At 55.2% G+C, this 17,376-nt stretch overlaps 1 protein-coding gene across 1 annotated transcript; it reads left to right on the top strand.

Moving 5' to 3' along the window:
* Window positions 1-1,326: 1,326 nt before the first annotated feature.
* Window positions 1,327-17,043, top strand: INSRR (insulin receptor related receptor). Its single transcript, XM_054563309.1, has 22 exons — window positions 1,327-1,435; window positions 4,879-5,430; window positions 6,980-7,283; window positions 7,377-7,519; window positions 7,720-7,864; window positions 8,709-8,923; window positions 9,150-9,276; window positions 10,616-10,854; window positions 11,443-11,610; window positions 11,704-11,899; window positions 12,074-12,115; window positions 12,192-12,412; window positions 13,255-13,391; window positions 13,476-13,638; window positions 13,838-13,943; window positions 14,591-14,643; window positions 14,824-15,053; window positions 15,503-15,613; window positions 15,718-15,877; window positions 16,176-16,305; window positions 16,421-16,555; window positions 16,800-17,043. Exons 1-22 carry the CDS (start codon window positions 1,351-1,353, stop codon window positions 17,041-17,043), a joined length of 3,906 nt encoding a protein of 1,301 aa, XP_054419284.1. The 5' UTR covers window positions 1,327-1,350.
* Window positions 17,044-17,376: the final 333 nt, after the last annotated feature.

Raw genomic sequence — 17,376 nt, forward strand, 5'->3', positions numbered from 1 at the left:
TTAGCTCCTCGGACGCGGGAGCCGCCGGCGGGTGGAGCTGGGTACCCGTTAGTCCTCGGAGGCCGCACACCCGGAAAGTCCCAGGATCTCCTGCACGTAGGGCGCCACAGGGCTTGTCCCAACCCCTGACGCGCCTGTGGACCTTCGTGGCTGCGAGAGGCCCTTGGTCTCAAGACGGGGAGAGGAGAAAGAGGGGTCCTGGAGGAGGGACTGGGGTGGGGGGACAGACAGGGGCTCCAGGGAGAGAGCGACGCACGGCGCTCTTCCCCAGGGCCCCGGCACAAACAACAGCCGCCCCTACACCCCCACCCCACCCCCATTCTCTGAGGCAGGGACAAACCTACAGACCAGGCCAACCCAGCAGCCAGAATTCAGGAAGGCAAGGACAGAGGCGAGCCCCCCCTCCGCCCCCGGTGACTGCCCTCTCCATCAGCTTCTTAGTCACAACTAAGGGACTTGGCTGGGACGGCAGAGCCTCGCACCCCGCACCCCAAAGCGGATAGGGAGATCTCCAGGGAGGCTGAGGGGCTCGGACAGGCCAGGGACTTGAATATTCAGGGGACACAATTCACATTCCCGCCAGATTTCAACAAACTGACTCCGCCGGGTCTCGGCTGCCAGAAGTTACCCTGCAGGCGCCCGTGCACGGTGGCAGAATCCAGGGTATCCGGCGGGGATGCTCGCAGCGTTCCTCGGGCTGTGCCGGCCAGCGTGCGGCAAGTCCGCAGGGCGGGGCCGAGGAGCTCGGTTCTTGGCCTACTACCCCCCTGTGCTTTGGCCCTATTTCCCCAACAGACATGTCCCCTCTCAGTTGTCAGGCTAAATATTTTGGCTTGGCGGGAGGGGCGGAGAGAACCGAGAGGTCCCAGCAAACCAATCCGTTCGGACTGGGGGCGGAGAGGGCAGGGAGCCCAGTGGGCGCCGCGGGAGACAGCGGGGCCAGCGGGCGCTTGGGAGCATAAAGCACGCCTGGAGATCCGGAAAGACTCTCCTGCGGGCCCCGGGGACTCCCGCTACTCTCCGTGGCACGGCAAGCTCCCCGGGTTTCTCTCGCCCTTCGGGCTGGCCTGCCTCTTGGACCCCTTTTGCTCTGCACCCTATGCGACTTTCTCCCTCTGGGGGTCCCTCTGAGCTTTTTCCCGTTGCCGACTGCATCTCTGTCCTCATCTATCTGTCTCTTGTCTCTGGCTGCCTGTCACTGTCTGTGGTTGTCTCATTCCTTTGTTCTGTCTCATGCCATATCCGTGTGAGATTCCTTGCAGCTTGGTCGCAGCCCTTCCCCTCCCCTCCGAAGCCTGTGTCTGTGTCCCATAGGGCCTGCCCATCTGGAGAAGAGTGAAGACTGGGGCAATGGCAGTGCCCAGACTGTGGCCATGGGTGGCATGTCTGTTCGTGATTCTCCTGTCCTTGGGATCTGGCCTGGACACAACAGAAGGTGAGTCCCTGGTACTGTCTCCTGGAGCCCCATCTTCCCCCCAGCCAGCTGGAAGGCCAAGCAACTGAGTTCCCAGCCAGAACACGTTTATTTCGCTTCTGCATTGTGCAGACTGGGGTTCGCTCTCAGAGGACTTCCCACCAGGAAGAGCGGTTAGTTCCCTACATGAGAGTGTTTTCCTCTGTTTCCTGGGAGGTGAGAAGGACCTTAAAACAGAGAGATGAATAGATGCCCTCCATTGCTGCTTGTGAAACCATGATCCCAGCAGAGCCTGAATGAGAACCAAAATGAGGGAGGAGAACCTTAGAAAGCATTTCCAGGGCATCTGAATGGGAAGTAGGCAGGAATGGAATGGGTAGCTGAGAACTAGGCACAAGTAAGTGGCTGAATTCATTGTGCAGACAGGAGACTGAGGCTCAGGAGACTGAGGCTCAGGAAACTGAGAGGTAAGGCTGGGCTGAGGTCCTGAGCTCCTGCCTCCAGGGCCTGTCCATGTGCCCCATCTCTGGGCCCATTCACTGGAGTGGGGGGCTGTTTTTTTTTAAAAAAAAATCCTCACCCGAGGGTATGTTTATTAATTTGAGAGAGAGAGGGAGAGAGCGAGAAAAACATCTGATGTGGGAGAGAAACATCATTTGGTTGCTTCCCTTACACACCCCAACTGGGAATTGAACCCATGACCTAGTTAAGTGCCCTAACCAAGAGTCAGACTCACAACCGTTTCGGTGTACGGAGATGATGCTCCCACCAGCTGAGCCACTTGGCCAGAGCAGAGGAGGGCACTGTTTTTTTTTTTTTATTAGTATCCCAAACTAGACAATCTTCAAGTTTAGGGTTTGAGGGTGGGTGGGACCATATAGACTAAGTGGCCCTCATTGAGGTGCTGGGGACTTCACTGGAGAGGAAAAACAGCTGAGGGTGGAAGATTCAAAAGGGGAAGGATTAGGAGATGTCCCTTTCCCCAAACCCACCCTTCCCTTTCAGACTGAAGGGCTCAGGAATCCAGGGGTTGGTGCCTGCCTGAGGTCCTCAGACTGGGGACTTCCTGGGACAGGGCAGAGTCTTCCTTTCCTACAGAGACAAGAATGATGCAAACAGGTTGGGGTAGGGGGTCCCTGAAGAGTGCAAGTCACAGAGGCACTGCCTTCAGAGCATAGCCCCTCCCCCGCACCGCTTCCCCTCCTCCACTGCCATGCAAGGACTGGGCACAGAAGATGCCAGCCAGAATCGCGGTTGTCAGGACAGGAGCACGTCCCTGGGGGGATGGAGAGGTTGATGTTTGGCCAGGGGACCCAGCTGTCCCATTCCCAGCGCAGCTCTGCACAGGGCCATGTGCTAAGGGGAAGCAGGCAGGGGTTAATCTGTAAAGGTCGGAGATTTATTTTTCCAAATGACTCCCATCAGGGGAGCCCTAGAGAGGCAGGAGGCATGATGGGAAATGGCATTGGGCGCCTGACAGAACCTCCCATCTGCCTCAAAGGGCTTGATTGGCCTTCGCCTGGAGGGGCTAGAAGTGTTTTCTCATTCTCCTTTCTCTTGTGTGTGTATACCTGCAAGTGCTCAGACACATACACTCACACAGAGGTGCTGGGCAGAGCCAAGCACAGGAACCATTAATGACAACAAGGAGGTGTGAAGTAAGCTCCAGGGAGCCAGCCTCGCCTGCCCACCCCTCTGTAAACCATCAGGGCCTGAGCCTGGGTTTGTCTGACATGTGATGTTGCCGAGGGCTTAGGTAGGAAGGAAGAGAATAGAGGCTGGAGAGGTTGGCAGGACTTGAATGGCAAGTGGAAGAATTCAGATTTTCATCTTCCCGAACGCAAAGCCATAGGAAATATCCTTGGGAGCAAGTGAGTGGGGGAACCAGGTAGCTCCTGGTCCACTTAGCGGGGTGGTCCTAGGTGCCTTGGGGAGAGAAAGGGAAGTGGGGCTGAGGCCCTGGAGAAGCCAGACATATTGGGATCTGGAATTAGGATCCAGATGTCCATCAGTTCAACCCATGGTCCCTGACTGCCCAGTGGTTCCAGCCGTGAACTGGGTACCATGGGGGAATACAGAGTTGACTAACAAGGGCCATGCCCTCAGAAGATTTCCTCCTTGGAGGGCGTGATAGAGTTATAGACAGCAATGCTGAGGCAGCGCCCAGGTGTTCTGGTGTGGGTACTGGACTAAGTGCTGCTGAGCCTGAAGGGGAGGTGATTTACTTGGGTCAGAGGGTCAGAGAAGGGGTGAGGGGGCTTGACTTGAGCTTGCAGGACAAGAGCTGAGGGTATTACCAGGGTGAGGAACCCTTCTGAGGCTGTAGATATTAGTGGGGACCAGTTTATCAACACCTGAATGTCAGGCTGAGGACTTTAAACTTGAACTTTTGGCAATGGGGAGACATATTCCATATTCCTTTGAAAGTAAACAAATGCAGGGACCAAGTATCTAGATCCCTTAGGTCTGGGAGAGGAGTAGAGTATATGAAGCTCAGACTAGTGGTGCACAGTCACAGAATTACTTCATTCACTCATCAAATATTTATTAAGTGCCAATTTTGTGCCAGGCACTATACTAGGCACCAAGGATATGGCAAAGATTATACAGAGATTCCTACCTTCTGGAGCTTAACTTAAACAAAATAAATAAATTATATATTAGCCAGTGTTAAGAATTATGGGAAAAAAATAAAGTAGGAAAGGGATAGGGATTATCGAGGTGACATTTGATCAAAGACTTAAAGGGGGTAAGGGAGCCATTTAGAGAGACGAGTTTCTAGCCCAAGGGAACAGAAAGTGCAAATGCCCCAAAACAGAAACTTGGCTGGCTTGTTTGGGGTCAGTGTGGATGAAGAAGAAAAAGAAAGGGGCTGTCAGTAGAGAAGCAGCAGAGGCCTCATAGGCTGTGGTAATGACATTGGCTTTTAATCAGTGACATGGGGGCCACTGGGATGCTTTGTGCAGTGGAGGAACCAGATCCAATCTGTGTTTTTGAGAAGATCACTCTGGCTATAGAGTGGAGAATAGACCAAAGAGGGGACAGAGTGGCAGTGAAACGACCATTTGGGAAGCTCTTATTGTAAATCCAGAAGATGATAGTGAAATCAGTGAAAGTGGTGACCAGCAGTTGGATTCTGGATGTATTTTAAAGACAGAGCCCACAGGGAGGGGGCATGAGGGAAGGAAAAGAGTCAGGATGACTCTAGATCTGCTGTCTGACCGCAAGAATAAAGTGGTAATCAATGGAGAAGGGGAAGTGGGTTTAGGGGGCTCATCTGCTCATCAGTAGAGCCCCCATCAAGCTGCCAATGAGACCTCTGAGGCTTTGAGAGGAGGGCGCCCATACCCACAGCAGAGCCTGGCTCCCACGCCCAGCGCGGTCCCCTCCTCCAAAGCTGCTGCGGTGGGATGGGGTGCGCGGCCCACACTGCACTGACCACTGCTGGCCACGTGTGCCCGCAGTGTGCCCCAGCCTGGATATCCGCTCAGAGGTGGCAGAGCTGCGGCGACTGGAGAACTGCAGTGTGGTGGAAGGCCACCTGCAGATCCTGCTCATGTTCACGGCCACCGGCGAGGACTTCCGTGGCCTCACCTTCCCACGCCTCACTCAAGTCACTGAGTATCTGCTGCTATTCCGTGTCTATGGCTTGGAGAGCCTGCGTGACCTCTTCCCCAACCTAGCAGTCATACGCGGTGCCCGCCTCTTCCTGGGCTACGCGCTAGTCATCTTTGAGATGCCACATCTACGCGACGTGGGGCTGCCAGCACTGGGGGCTGTGTTGCGTGGGGCCGTGCGTGTGGAGAAGAACCAGGAGCTCTGCCACCTCTCCACCATTGACTGGGGCCTGCTGCAGCCTTCTCCTGGCGCCAACCACATTGTGGGCAACAAGTTGGGCGAGGAGTGTGCTGACGTGTGCCCTGGTGTGCTGGGTGCCACCGGTGAGCCCTGTGCCAGGACCACCTTCAGCGGGCACACAGACTACAGGTGCTGGACCTCCAGCCACTGCCAGAGAGGTGAGCACTGGCACAGAACACAACTGGGTGGCACAGGGAAGGCCGGGGCAGATGGGTGGCCATAGGATGGTGTCGGTCGATACTTCGTAGCCACTGTTTTTTTAATCCTCAGTCATCCTATGAAGCAGGTACCATTGTTTTGCAGATAAGGAAACTAAGGCTCAGAAAAGTTAAATAACCGATGTAGTATAAGGTAGTCAAGATATAGGCACAAGGTGGCATCAAGTAGAATGTAGAACGTAAAGGACAGGTACAAGGTTGGCATGGGAGGAAGGGTAGGCATGAATGGATACAAGACAGCAGCCCAAGAAGCAGTATGGAGTAGTGGTACAGAGCCAGATGGCCCAGGTTTGAATCTCAGCTCTACTACTCATTGGCTATCTCCTTTTAGCCTATCTGTGCCTCAGTTTCATTATGTGTAAAAAAGTAATAGAGTTGTCATGAGGAATGAGCTATTCCATACAGCGTTAGAGCAGTGCCTAGATTGTGGTAGCAGTCTGTTCCTGATAAAAGTGACCGCAGCATAGGTGACCGAAGGTAGTCTGGTAGTATTGTAATGGAGAGGTTGGGAGCTGGCTAGAAGACAAAAAGAGGAGGTGGCAGATAAAGGACAGGTCAGGACAGGACAAATATGTGAGGTGGGGTCTTCTTCAGGAAGTAGGGTACATGGAGAGGAAACCAAAAGAAGGGAGAGGAGAAAACAGGGAGTAAGGTAAGGAGGGAATGGTAGGAGGAGGAAGAATGGAAAGTTCTAGGGGAGGGAAGGCCTTTCAGAGTCTGGGAGCAGATCTGGGGTCCCCCTAACTAGGGCTCTTTCTGCACAGCCCCTCACCCCTCAGCATCAGGGGAGAAGAGTAACCAGATCCCTACTGTATCCTCCCGGCCTCACCTCCCTGATGCCTCCCTGTTGGCTGTAAACACAGCTGCCGCACGTCCTCTCTCATGTCCCCTCTCGTATACAGTGTCAACATGCCCTGGCTGACCCCCAGCACATGCACGTTCCCACAGACAGCCAGCTGCCACTGTGCAGAGTTCCCAGGCCATTGGTTCCCCAGCCCCAAACCCACCCACTAGTGCTTGGCGCTGCCTGCTGCCCAGGGTAGGGAGCTCAAGAGGGAGGGGTTATGGACAGGGACATGGGTGAAATGATCAGTGGAGGCCTCTCCTTCCACACACTCCCAGACCCACCTTGCCCTGGGCCTAGAACGCAGGAGAAGCCGGCTGGTTCGCCCTGGAGCCATGCCCAGCGATGATCTGGGCACCAGGCCTAGACAGGACAGCAGGCAGGGGAGCGGCAGTCCTGATGGACAAGGCCACTGTTCTGCCCTGAGTTCTGACCCCGCTGACTGGATGCTGTGGGAAGTGGGGAGCCCCAGAATGGGGCCATGGCCCTTGTCCTCAAGAACCGCTGTCTGCGGAAGAGTCAGCAACCAGTGTTACCAGAACTGGAGGGATTTGGGTCCAGACTAAGAGTGTTATCCCAGAAGGAGCGGGTGGGGCCAGGGCCAAGGAGGCATGGATACAGTCTCACGCAGCACTCTGCCCACAGTGTGCCCTTGTGCCCAGGGGCTGGCCTGTACGGCTGGGGGTGAATGCTGCCACAGAGAATGCTTGGGGGGCTGCAGCCAACCAGATGACCCCCGTGCCTGCGTCGCCTGCCGCCACTTCTACTTCCAGGGCTCCTGCCACCAGGCCTGCCCTGCAGGTACCTACCAGCATGAGTCCTGGCGCTGTGTCACAGCTGAGCTCTGTGCCAGCCTGCGCTCTGTGCCCAGCCATGCCTCCACCTTTGGTATCCACGAGGGCAGTTGCCTGGCCCAGTGCCCTCCAGGCTTCACCCGTAATGGCAGTAGGTGAGTGTAGGGTGGGTAGGGAGCGCCCTTTAGCAGTAAGAAGGCCCACACTGATCCAGGGCTCACGCCACACTCTCTGCTTGCCCCTGCCAGCATATTCTGCCACAAGTGTGAGGGGCTGTGCCCCAAAAAGTGCAAGGTGGGCACCAAGACTATCGACTCCATCCAGGCGGCACAAGATCTGGTGGGCTGCACCCACGTGGAAGGGAGCCTCATCCTCAATCTTCGCCAGGGCTGTTAGTACACTCCTCTGGGCCATACCTCTCCTCCTGGCCATACCCTTCCTCCCTGTCACGCCCCTTCCAGTGGTCCACCACCTCCTATTACCCTGGGTTCCAGCCTGAGGACCCCCTACCCTGGACCCCATTTAGCCCCCTGCCCTGTGGACCCACCACTTTCCCTGCCCTCGCTCCATCCCTGTCTTCCCCCTCCCCAGACAACCTGGAGCAGGAGCTGCAGCACAGCCTGGGGCTGGTAGAGACCATCACTGGCTTCCTCAAAATCAAGCACTCCTTTGCCCTTGTGTCCCTGGGCTTTTTCAAGAACCTCAAACTAATCCGGGGAGACACCATGGTGGATGGGTAAGGGATCAGAAACAGGCCTCTGACCAGCTCCCTCTATCACATCTTCTCCCCTGTACTCCCAAAACTGTGGTGAAAAGCTTGGGCTCTGGAGCCAGCTCTGCTACTCACCAGCTGTGTGACTCTGGGTAGGTTACTTAATTTCTCTGGCCTTCGATTTTCTCATCTGTGAAATGGGATTAATATAAACACTACTTATTTCTTAGGACTGTTGTGACTACTACTCAAGTTATTATGTATAAAGCTCTTAAAATGGTGCCTGGAACACAGTGTATACTATATAAATTGTAGTTACACATAACTCTCCCTGGGTTGGCTATAATTGTTATCTGATCCTCTTAGCTGCAGAAAAAGACTGCCTGGGTTTGAAACCAATTCCTACCATCTACCAATAGAGGCCTGTCCTTAATGTAGCCAGGATTTTTCAAAACAAAGAGAATGTTTTAAATTACCATCCAGCCAAGTGGTTGCTCATGTTTCCTGGCACATTGCTATGTTCCCCCAGCATTGCCCACACTCCAGCTAGAGAGGCATAGCCCCGTACCAAGTACCACGCCTTAGCCTGGCATATAGCAGGTGCTCAGTTAATGTGACAGGGAAGGAGGGAGACAGATAAACTGCTGACCCCATTTCCCTGATGAGGAAAAGACAGTGTGTGTGACTCCTGGTCAGTGACACAGAACGGGTGTGTGTGAATACCTCTTGCGCACTGGTGAGAGTGGGTGGCTGAGCGCCCCTCCTCCCTTGTGCCCCCAACGCAGCCTTTCCAAGAGGAGCCTATAAGGCACTTCCTCCCCTCCTGTCTCCATCTCCTGTTGAAAACAAGGTCCCCTCTGGCCCCCAGGAACTACACTCTGTACGTGCTGGACAACCAGAACCTACAGCAGCTGGGGTCCTGGGTGGATGTGGGGCTCAGCATTCCCGTGGGCAAGATCTACTTCGCCTTCAACCCACGCCTCTGCTTGGAGCACATTTACCACTTGGAGCAGGTGACCGGCACGCGAGGACGGCAAAACAAGGCGGAAATCAACCCCCGCACCAACGGAGACCGCGCTGCCTGTGAGGCCCTAACCCCAACGCCGAGGGGGAGCACACGACCCCAAGAATCACACAGACGCACAGCCAGGCGGAAGGGGGCTCTCGGAGGGGCCAATGTGACAGCTTCTCTTTAGAGGCTGCGTTGGGGGTGGAACTGTTGCGGGGTCAAAGTCGGGGCTTGGAAGCAGGCGGCTCAAGCAGACGACCGACGCGGTTGAGAGTTGCTGTTCGTCCCTCGCCCGCCCAGGTCAGACTCGCACCCTGCGCTTCGTGTCCAATGTGACGGAGGCCAACCGCATCTTACTGCGCTGGGAGCGCTACGAGCCGCTGGAGGCTCGCGACCTACTCAGTTTCATTGTGTACTACAAGGAGTCGTGAGTACCCCCCTTCAGAGCCAGAGCCGGGCTGGGCCCAAACGGGGGCAGGGCGGGGCAGGGCGGGGCAGGGCGGGGCAGCGCGGGGCAGGACGGGGGCTGGGTAATCACCACCACACGCGAGTGAGGGCGGACCAACGCGGGGCTTTGGGGAGGCAGAAAACCAGGATCCCCAGTTCGCACTCCCTGCAGGGCTCACGTCTGGCTCTCACCTCTCACCTTCATCCCTCCGTGTCTCGTTCCCATCCAGCGAAGTGAAGAGGGAGGGCAGTCAGGACTTCTGAGAGCCTTGGAGAGGCGCCCCGCTGGAAAAGCTTGGACAATTAAACTTCAATTCACTATGCTAATATTCTGTACTGACCGCATGCTCCCTAATTTGGCCAGTTTTATATGCAGCTTGGCCAATATTTCACTAAAGCCTGACAAAGGAAGGAAGCAGGGACAGCCGAAGACAGGCTGCTCTTTGCTTTAGAGAGAGAGTACTGACCAAAGCAGGAGACATAGTGCTTATACCACAGGAAGAACTTCTCCAAAAGCATGGCCAGGAATCAGAAATACAAATCCTTAGAGAAGGGAGACTGATTTTGGATGGCAGGCTGAGAGGGTAGGGATGAGGAGTACTCCCCCTCCTGTGGTAGAGAGAGGATGGGAGCCACCTGGCTTGGAAGCATTTCCTGTGAATTAAAATTGAGAGTTCTTAGTTGCTCACTAGCACAGGGCCCAGCCTGGGAGGAAGGGAGGGAAGTCAATGGTGGGAGGCCTGCTCAAGTGGCCAGAGCTCTCCTCCGCCTCAGTAGCAGGTGAAGGTCTCTAGCATGGGGAGCTGCAGAGTTTGTTAAATACAGATTCTTGGGCCCCACCCCCACAGATTCTGATTCAGTTAGCCCTGGATAATGCCTGTGAATCTGCATTTCTAACAAGCTCCGAGGTAATACTAAATCTTCTGGTCCCTGAACCATACTTTGAGGAGCACTAACATGGATTATACTGTAAATGGCACCCTTGGTTTGTGCGGCTCCCAATGTGCACAACTATATACAGCTGCCTCTGGACTCAAAGGGCAGAGTATCACAGAGGTCTTTCAGGAAGCTCCCCTACCATCACTGCTTTGCAGTGTGGGTGTGGCTGTGCCCCCTCAGAGACATACACTGTGGACCCTGGCTCAGTTTCAGCTCTGAGCAGACCCATTTGCTGAGTGTCCTGCCACAAGGCACCTACCCAAAAGGGTGGACCCACATCTGCTTTTGGATGCTCTCATACATACTGGAAAAATGACAATGACATTCTTGGGGTGATTCAGAGAGAAGGGGCTCCTAGAAACTGGGGGTGGGGTGTTCAGCCCATTCCAGAATGCCACGGAGCACATAGGTCCAGATGCCTGTGGGACCCAGAGTTGGAACCTGCTAGATGTGGAGCTCCCCCTAAGCCGCAACCAGGAGCCAGGAGCGACCCTAGCCCCCCTGAAGCCCTGGACACAGTATGCAGTGTTTGTGCGGGCCATCACACTGACCACTGCCGAGGAAAGCCCCCACCAAGGAGCCCAGAGCCCCATCGTCTACCTCCAGACCCTTCCTGCAGGTAGGCCTTCAGAGGGAGCAGGAGCTAGATGCCTGGGCCCTAGTGAGGATGGGGCAACCCAGACACCGGAAATAGAGATGCTGGGTCACTGAACACCTGGCCCATAGAGGCTGGGAGGCCACATACCTGAGTCCTAAAAAGAATAGAGGGCAGGCCCTGGCCCGGTAGCTCAACTGAGTTGGTTAGAGCATCATCCCAATACACCAAAGTTGTGGGTTCCATCCCTGGTCAGGGCACATGCAAGAACTGGCCGATGATACATGAAACAACAAATTGACGACTCTCTACCTCTTCCCCTCCCTTCCTCTCTCTCTCTCTCTCTCAAATCAATAAGTAAAAATTTTTTAAAAAGAAGGGTAGGGGGCATTCACCTTGATCCTAGGGAGAGCATGGGGGGAATAACTGAGTCAAATCAAGGGCCTTTGGAGGACAAGGGAAGGACAAAATGCTTAGTTCTAGGAAGAGGAGGTTGAGAGTCACCTATTGCTTGGGACAACTGAGGCTGGACTCAGACAGAGGGGCCCATGACCAGGCAGTATTTGAAAAGGGACCTGAGGCTTCTGAGTTGTACCTTACTCACACCCCAAGCGCCCACGGTTCCCCAAGACGTCATCTCCACGTCCAACTCCTCCTCCCACCTGCTGGTGCGCTGGAAGCCACCAATCCAACGCAACGGGAACATCACCTACTACCTGGTGCTGTGGCAGCGTCTGGCAGAGGACAGCGACCTCTACCTCAATGACTACTGCCACCGCGGTGCGCAGGGGATGAGGCATGGGAAGGAGGGGTTGGGGCACCAGGCTGCGGATGCTGCCAGTCTAACTACTTCCCTCCCTGTCGACGCGCCAGGCCTGCGGCTGCCCACGAGCAACAACGACCCACGCTTCGACCGCGAAGACGGGGAGCTAGAGGCGGAGATGGAGCCCGGCTGCTGCCCCTGCCAGCACCCACCTCCGGGGCAGGTCTTGCCACCGCTGGAGGCTCAAGAGGCCTCGTTCCAAAAGAAGTTTGAAAACTTTCTGCACAACGCTATCACTATCCCCAAGTGCGACGCGGCCAGGGCAGGGGCGGGCCTAATGGGCGGGGCCTGTGAAGGGCGTGTCTTGCTGAGAGGGTAGTGTGTTGGCCGGGCCTGGTTGTGGGTGAGTTTGGAGGCGGGGCGCCGCTGCCGAGGGGCAGTTCCGGGCGGGCGTGACAGGGCCCTCCCTGGTCTCCCCAGATCCCCTTGGAAGGTGACGTCCATCAATAAGAGCCCTCAAAGGTGAGCGGGGGCGGGGCCAAGGCTGAGGGGTGTGGCTGGGGTGGGAGGGCTTGGCTCTGACTCTCACCTTCCCCAGGGACCCAGGGAGGCACGGCCGAGCCGCAGGGGCCCTCCGACTCGTGGGAAACAACTCAGATTTCGAGATCCAGGAGGACAAAGTGCCCCGAGAGCGAGCGGTGTTGAGTGGCTTGCGCCACTTCACGGAATACCGGATCGACATCCATGCCTGCAACCACGCGGCGCACACAGTGGGCTGCAGCGCTGCCACCTTCGTCTTTGCCCGCACCATGCCGCACAGTAAGTAACCCAGCCCGCGTTCTACACCCACCACCGACCCCAAGCACACTATCCAATTAGTGCTCCAACTAGCGAGTTTGATCTCCAGCTAACCCCGGGGCCTCGTTTTCCTCGCCCTTCCCAGTCCCCATAATCAAGAGTGTCTTGAAACCTTCTTAGCCCCCTTGGGTTTGACTCTGACGGTGAGAGGAAATAGTCATTCACTGCTTAACAACGGACATTTGTTCTGAGAGATTTGTTCTGGGAGACGTGTGGTTAGGCCACTTCGTTGTTGTGTGAACATCTTAGAATGCAGTCACACAAACTTACACGGTCTAGCCTACGACACACCTAAGCTATAGGGTATATAGCCCATTGTTCCTATGCTACAAGCCTGTACAGCATGTCACTGTACAAAATAACACGAGATTAAATGCAGTTAACACTCGAGATGCATGAGGCTCTGCCATAACACCACATACTATTTTACAGCAAACTTTTTTTATAAAAAGAAAAGTACACTCTAAAATAACAGCAGAAAGGATATTAAGGCAAATACATTAACCAGTAACATAGTGTTTATTATTATCAATTATTGTGTACTGCACACAATTGTATGTGCTATACTTTTATATACAGGCAGCACAGTAGGTTTGTTTACACCAACATCCCCACAAACATGTGAGTAATGTGTGTGCTATGATGTAAGGACACGTACGAAGCCACTAGGCAATAGGAACTTTCCAGCTCTGTTATAATCTTATGGGACCACCATTGTATATGCAGTCCATTATTGACAGAAACATCCTTATGTGGCTCATGACTGTATTTGTGGCTGGGCTGTCTGATGCCCTCTCTCGCAGGAGAGGCTGATAGTATCCCAGGGAAGGTGGCCTGGGAGGCGGCCAGCAAGAGCAGTGTCCTTCTCCGCTGGCCTGAGCCATCTGACCCCAATGGACTTATCCTCAAGTATGAAATCAAGTACCGCCGCTTGGGAGAGGTAGGTACTCCAGAAGACCCCCTCACCCAGCCCCAACTTATGCCTCTACCCTTTTCCCAGCCAGCTGTTCTGTGTTGTCCTTAGGAGGCCACAGTACTGTGTGTGTCCCGCCTGCGATATGCCAAGTTTGGGGGCGTCCACCTGGCCCTGCTGCCCCCTGGAAACTACTCTGCCAGAGTGAGGGCAACCTCGCTGGCGGGCAATGGCTCCTGGACAGAAAGCATCGCTTTCTACATCCCTGGCTCAGGTACACACAGCCTCTGTCCCAGACCTACCCTGTCCCCCAGCCACATCTCCCATTGTGAAAACCACAGGCCCCCTCCATCCCATCCTTGCCCCATCTTAGTCTTCCACTTGGAAAGAAAAGTGTCCTCTACTCTCTCACGTCTCCATCTTTGAACCCCCCCTCTGCTGCCCTCTGTTCCTGTCCTCTAACTGGCCACCAGAGGAGGAAGACACCGGGGGGCTGCACGTTCTTCTCACTGTCACCCCTGTGGGGCTCATGCTGCTCATCATCCTGGCTGCCCTTGGTTTCTTCTACAGCAGGAAGAGGTGAGGACAAGTCCCACTGGCTCCCAGCCCCCTTCTCTCCCTGAGCCCTTAGCCTCACTTTAGTGCAATTAGAAGGTGGTAGATGAGATGGCAGAAAGGACTTCCTTAGAAGCAGCAACTCACCCCTGAGGCTGGCGTGGAGGAAGACATACCTTTCAGTTAGAGAGACCAACTCATCCCAGCTTGCCTGGCACTTCCTGGTTTTAGCAATGAAAGTCCCTCCCACGTCCTGGGAAACCCCTCTGTCTGGGTCACCACACTCAGCCTGAGGACTAAAGAAGCTGGCCCTACCATAGCAGGGGGAGAGGCAGGAAACCTCACCATGTCAGTCCTCCCCTGAGGCTGAATACAAGAGGGAAATGGGGGCAGGACTTTGATTAGCTGGGTTCTAAGGACTAGCAGAGGGGGCAGGGGTCCCTCTACTCCTGTCCTCCCTATTCGCCACAGCTTGTCAGATCCCAGGTCCCAGGACTAAGACCAAGACCAGCTTGGAGGAGAGTGCTCAGGGCTCCCCAAGGGTCATGCGGATCAGGTCTGGGGGTGTTAAACTTCCCTTCTCCTTACACTGTCCCTCTTCCTTGTCCCCTGGTGTTGCTCCTTCCTTTTTGAGGACACTTCCAGCCTGACCCTCTCACCTCTCATTGCAGAAACAACACTGTCTATGCCTCTGTGAATCCAGAATACTTCAGCGCCTCTGACAGTAGGTCTGGGACTGGGTAGACAGGTAGTGTGGAAGACAGGAGGGGAGGAGAGGCAAACTTGCAGGAGACCTTTTTGGAGAAGGCAGCCTTGGGACCTGAGCCACTCAGAGGAGGAGAGAAGTGGGTAGAGGAGTGGCAGACAGTGGAATCCTTGCCTTGTGACCCCCACCTCCTCTCAGTGTATATCCCTGACGAGTGGGAGGTGCCTCGGGAGCAGATCTCCATAATTCGGGAACTGGGCCAAGGCTCCTTTGGGATGGTATATGAAGGGCTGGCACAAGGACTTGAGGCTGGAGAGGAGACCATGCCCGTGGCCCTGAAGACAGTGAATGAACTGGCCAGCCCACGAGAACGTGTTGAGTTCCTCAAGGAAGCCTCTGTCATGAAGGCATTCAAGTGTCACCATGTGGTAAGAGGGAGTCAGTAGCATTGTCAGGGTCATAATTAGGTAAGGGGAATAGGGTCAGGGATGAAGTCAGGACTCTCGGTAGGGTAACGGTCATGGTTGGGGTTAGAGTCTAACCAGGGTCATGGTCGGGTCATGGTAGAATCATGGGTAGGGCTGAGACTAGTCATGAATGGGGTCACTATTGAGTATCTAGATCATTCCTGGATCATGGTTGGGAGCAAGGTCAGAGTTGGGCCAATTATAAAGACTCGGATGATAGTCAACTATGATCAAGGTCATGGGTTAGGATCAGGGTCATTGTTAGGTCAGGATTAAAGTTATGCTGATGGTTGGTGTTAGGGTCAGGGTTGTTGTCTGGGTCAGAGTGTCATCATAGCAGATCACAATTTTGACCAGGTGGGTCAAGGAGAGCTAGGTGGACCTGCCACTAGGCTCTCTGTCCATCCCAGGTACGTCTCCTAGGTGTAGTGTCTCAGGGCCAGCCAACTCTGGTCATCATGGAGTTAATGACCCATGGGGACCTCAAGAGCCATCTTCGATCTTTGCGGCCAGAGGCAGAGGTGAGGACTGAGAATACTCCGAGCCAATGGGTTGTGGGGGCAATCCTTGGTGAGGAGTCCTGCCTCTAGGTTCCTTCCTCACCAGTCCCCTCTCTTGGCTCTAGAACAACCCTGGGCTCCCAAGGCCAGGACTGGGAGACATGATCCAGATGGCTGGTGAGATTGCAGATGGCATGGCCTACCTTGCCGCCAACAAGTTTGTGCATCGAGACCTGGCAGCCCGAAACTGCATGGTGTCCCAGGACTTCACCGTCAAGATTGGGGGTATAGAGGGTGCCAGGCAGGTGGGGGCAACCTGAAGAATAGAGAGGTTCCCCTGAAGCTAGGCATCCGGAGACTTAGGCCTGGCCTACAGCTTTCCCTGATAGTCCCCCACCCTGAATTTCAGTCTCCCCATCCGAGTACAGAGGGGTTGGAATGGGAAAGTCTCTGATGTACTTAGAGCCCTCACTTTCCAGGATTCTTGGAGATGCTGGAAGTGGAGAAGACTGGGAGAAATATTCCTGGGGCAGGAGCTAGTGTAGGCTCTGCTGCCCCACACCTTGCCCGCCTTACTTTCCAGACTTTGGGATGACTCGAGACGTGTATGAGACAGACTATTACCGCAAGGGCGGGAAGGGGCTGCTGCCTGTGCGCTGGATGGCCCCCGAGTCCCTCAAAGATGGAATCTTTACCACCCACTCGGATGTCTGGTGGGAACTGGCTGGCGCAGAGGGCTCAGGGGATGTGGAGGTGGGGTCTGGGAGAGGCCTGGGTGTGCTCCCTCGTGAAGGGTACTGGGCTCAGGCTCTCCTATGTGTCCTCCAGGTCCTTTGGTGTGGTGCTCTGGGAGATCGTGACCCTGGCTGAACAACCCTACCAGGGCCTATCCAATGAGCAGGTGCTCAAGTTTGTCCTGGACGGTGGGGTCCTGGAGGAGCTAGAGAACTGCCCCCTTCAGCTGTGAGTCACCGTAGCCTGCCCCTTCTATATCCCTACTCTGCCTACACCTACTCCCTATGCCCGGGGTCTGGTCCACCTTCTCTGATGCTTTTAGTTCCACTGATCCCAGCTCTGAGCCCAATTCCAAATCCCTCCTGCAATGCCCATTTGCTCCGCTGTGTCCTCCTGCTTTTACTGACTGATGCTCTGAGTACAAGATGCAGGGAGTGTGGACCCCTTTGACCCTGTCCTTCTACCTCACCAGGCAGGAGCTGATGCGCCGCTGTTGGCAGCAGAACCCACGCTTGCGACCAACATTCACCCACATCCTGGACAGCATACAGGAGGAGCTGCGGCCTTCCTTCCGCCTCCTTTCCTTCTATTACAGCCCAGAGTGCCGGGGGAACCAGGCTTCCCTCCTGCTCACTGATGCAGAGCCCAACTTCCCACCAACCCCAAAAGGGGCCTCCTCAGACTGCAGCCCCCAAAATGGGGGGCCAGGGCACTGAGAGGCACCCCATTCCCTGGCTGATTGGCCTCCCACAGGCAGAGAGGAAGAGACCTGACCTTCGCAGCTGTGAGATGTGCGGATTTTCACACCCCTTAAGCATGGGGCGGCCAAGGGTGGGACAGAGAGCGGGGCAGGGGAGATTGGGGGCAGAGCAGACTCACTGTGAGATTTTCTCAGGAGCCTCGGTTCTCCCTGAGAAAGTAAGCAAGGTTGCAGGTTAAGCCATGGACAAGATGTTCTGGCCCTCAAAGAGCCCCTGCTCAGACTAAGAAAAGAGAGTCTGCCCGCACCAGAGGTATTGTTTGCAGAACACCACCCTCAGCCTTCAGGT

This window comes from Pteronotus mesoamericanus, unplaced genomic scaffold (genome assembly GCF_021234165.1).
Source record: "Pteronotus mesoamericanus isolate MK-2021 breed Mesoamerican mustached bat unplaced genomic scaffold, CSHL_Meso_final scaffold_705, whole genome shotgun sequence".
NCBI classification, from domain to species: Eukaryota; Metazoa; Chordata; class Mammalia; order Chiroptera; family Mormoopidae; genus Pteronotus; species Pteronotus mesoamericanus.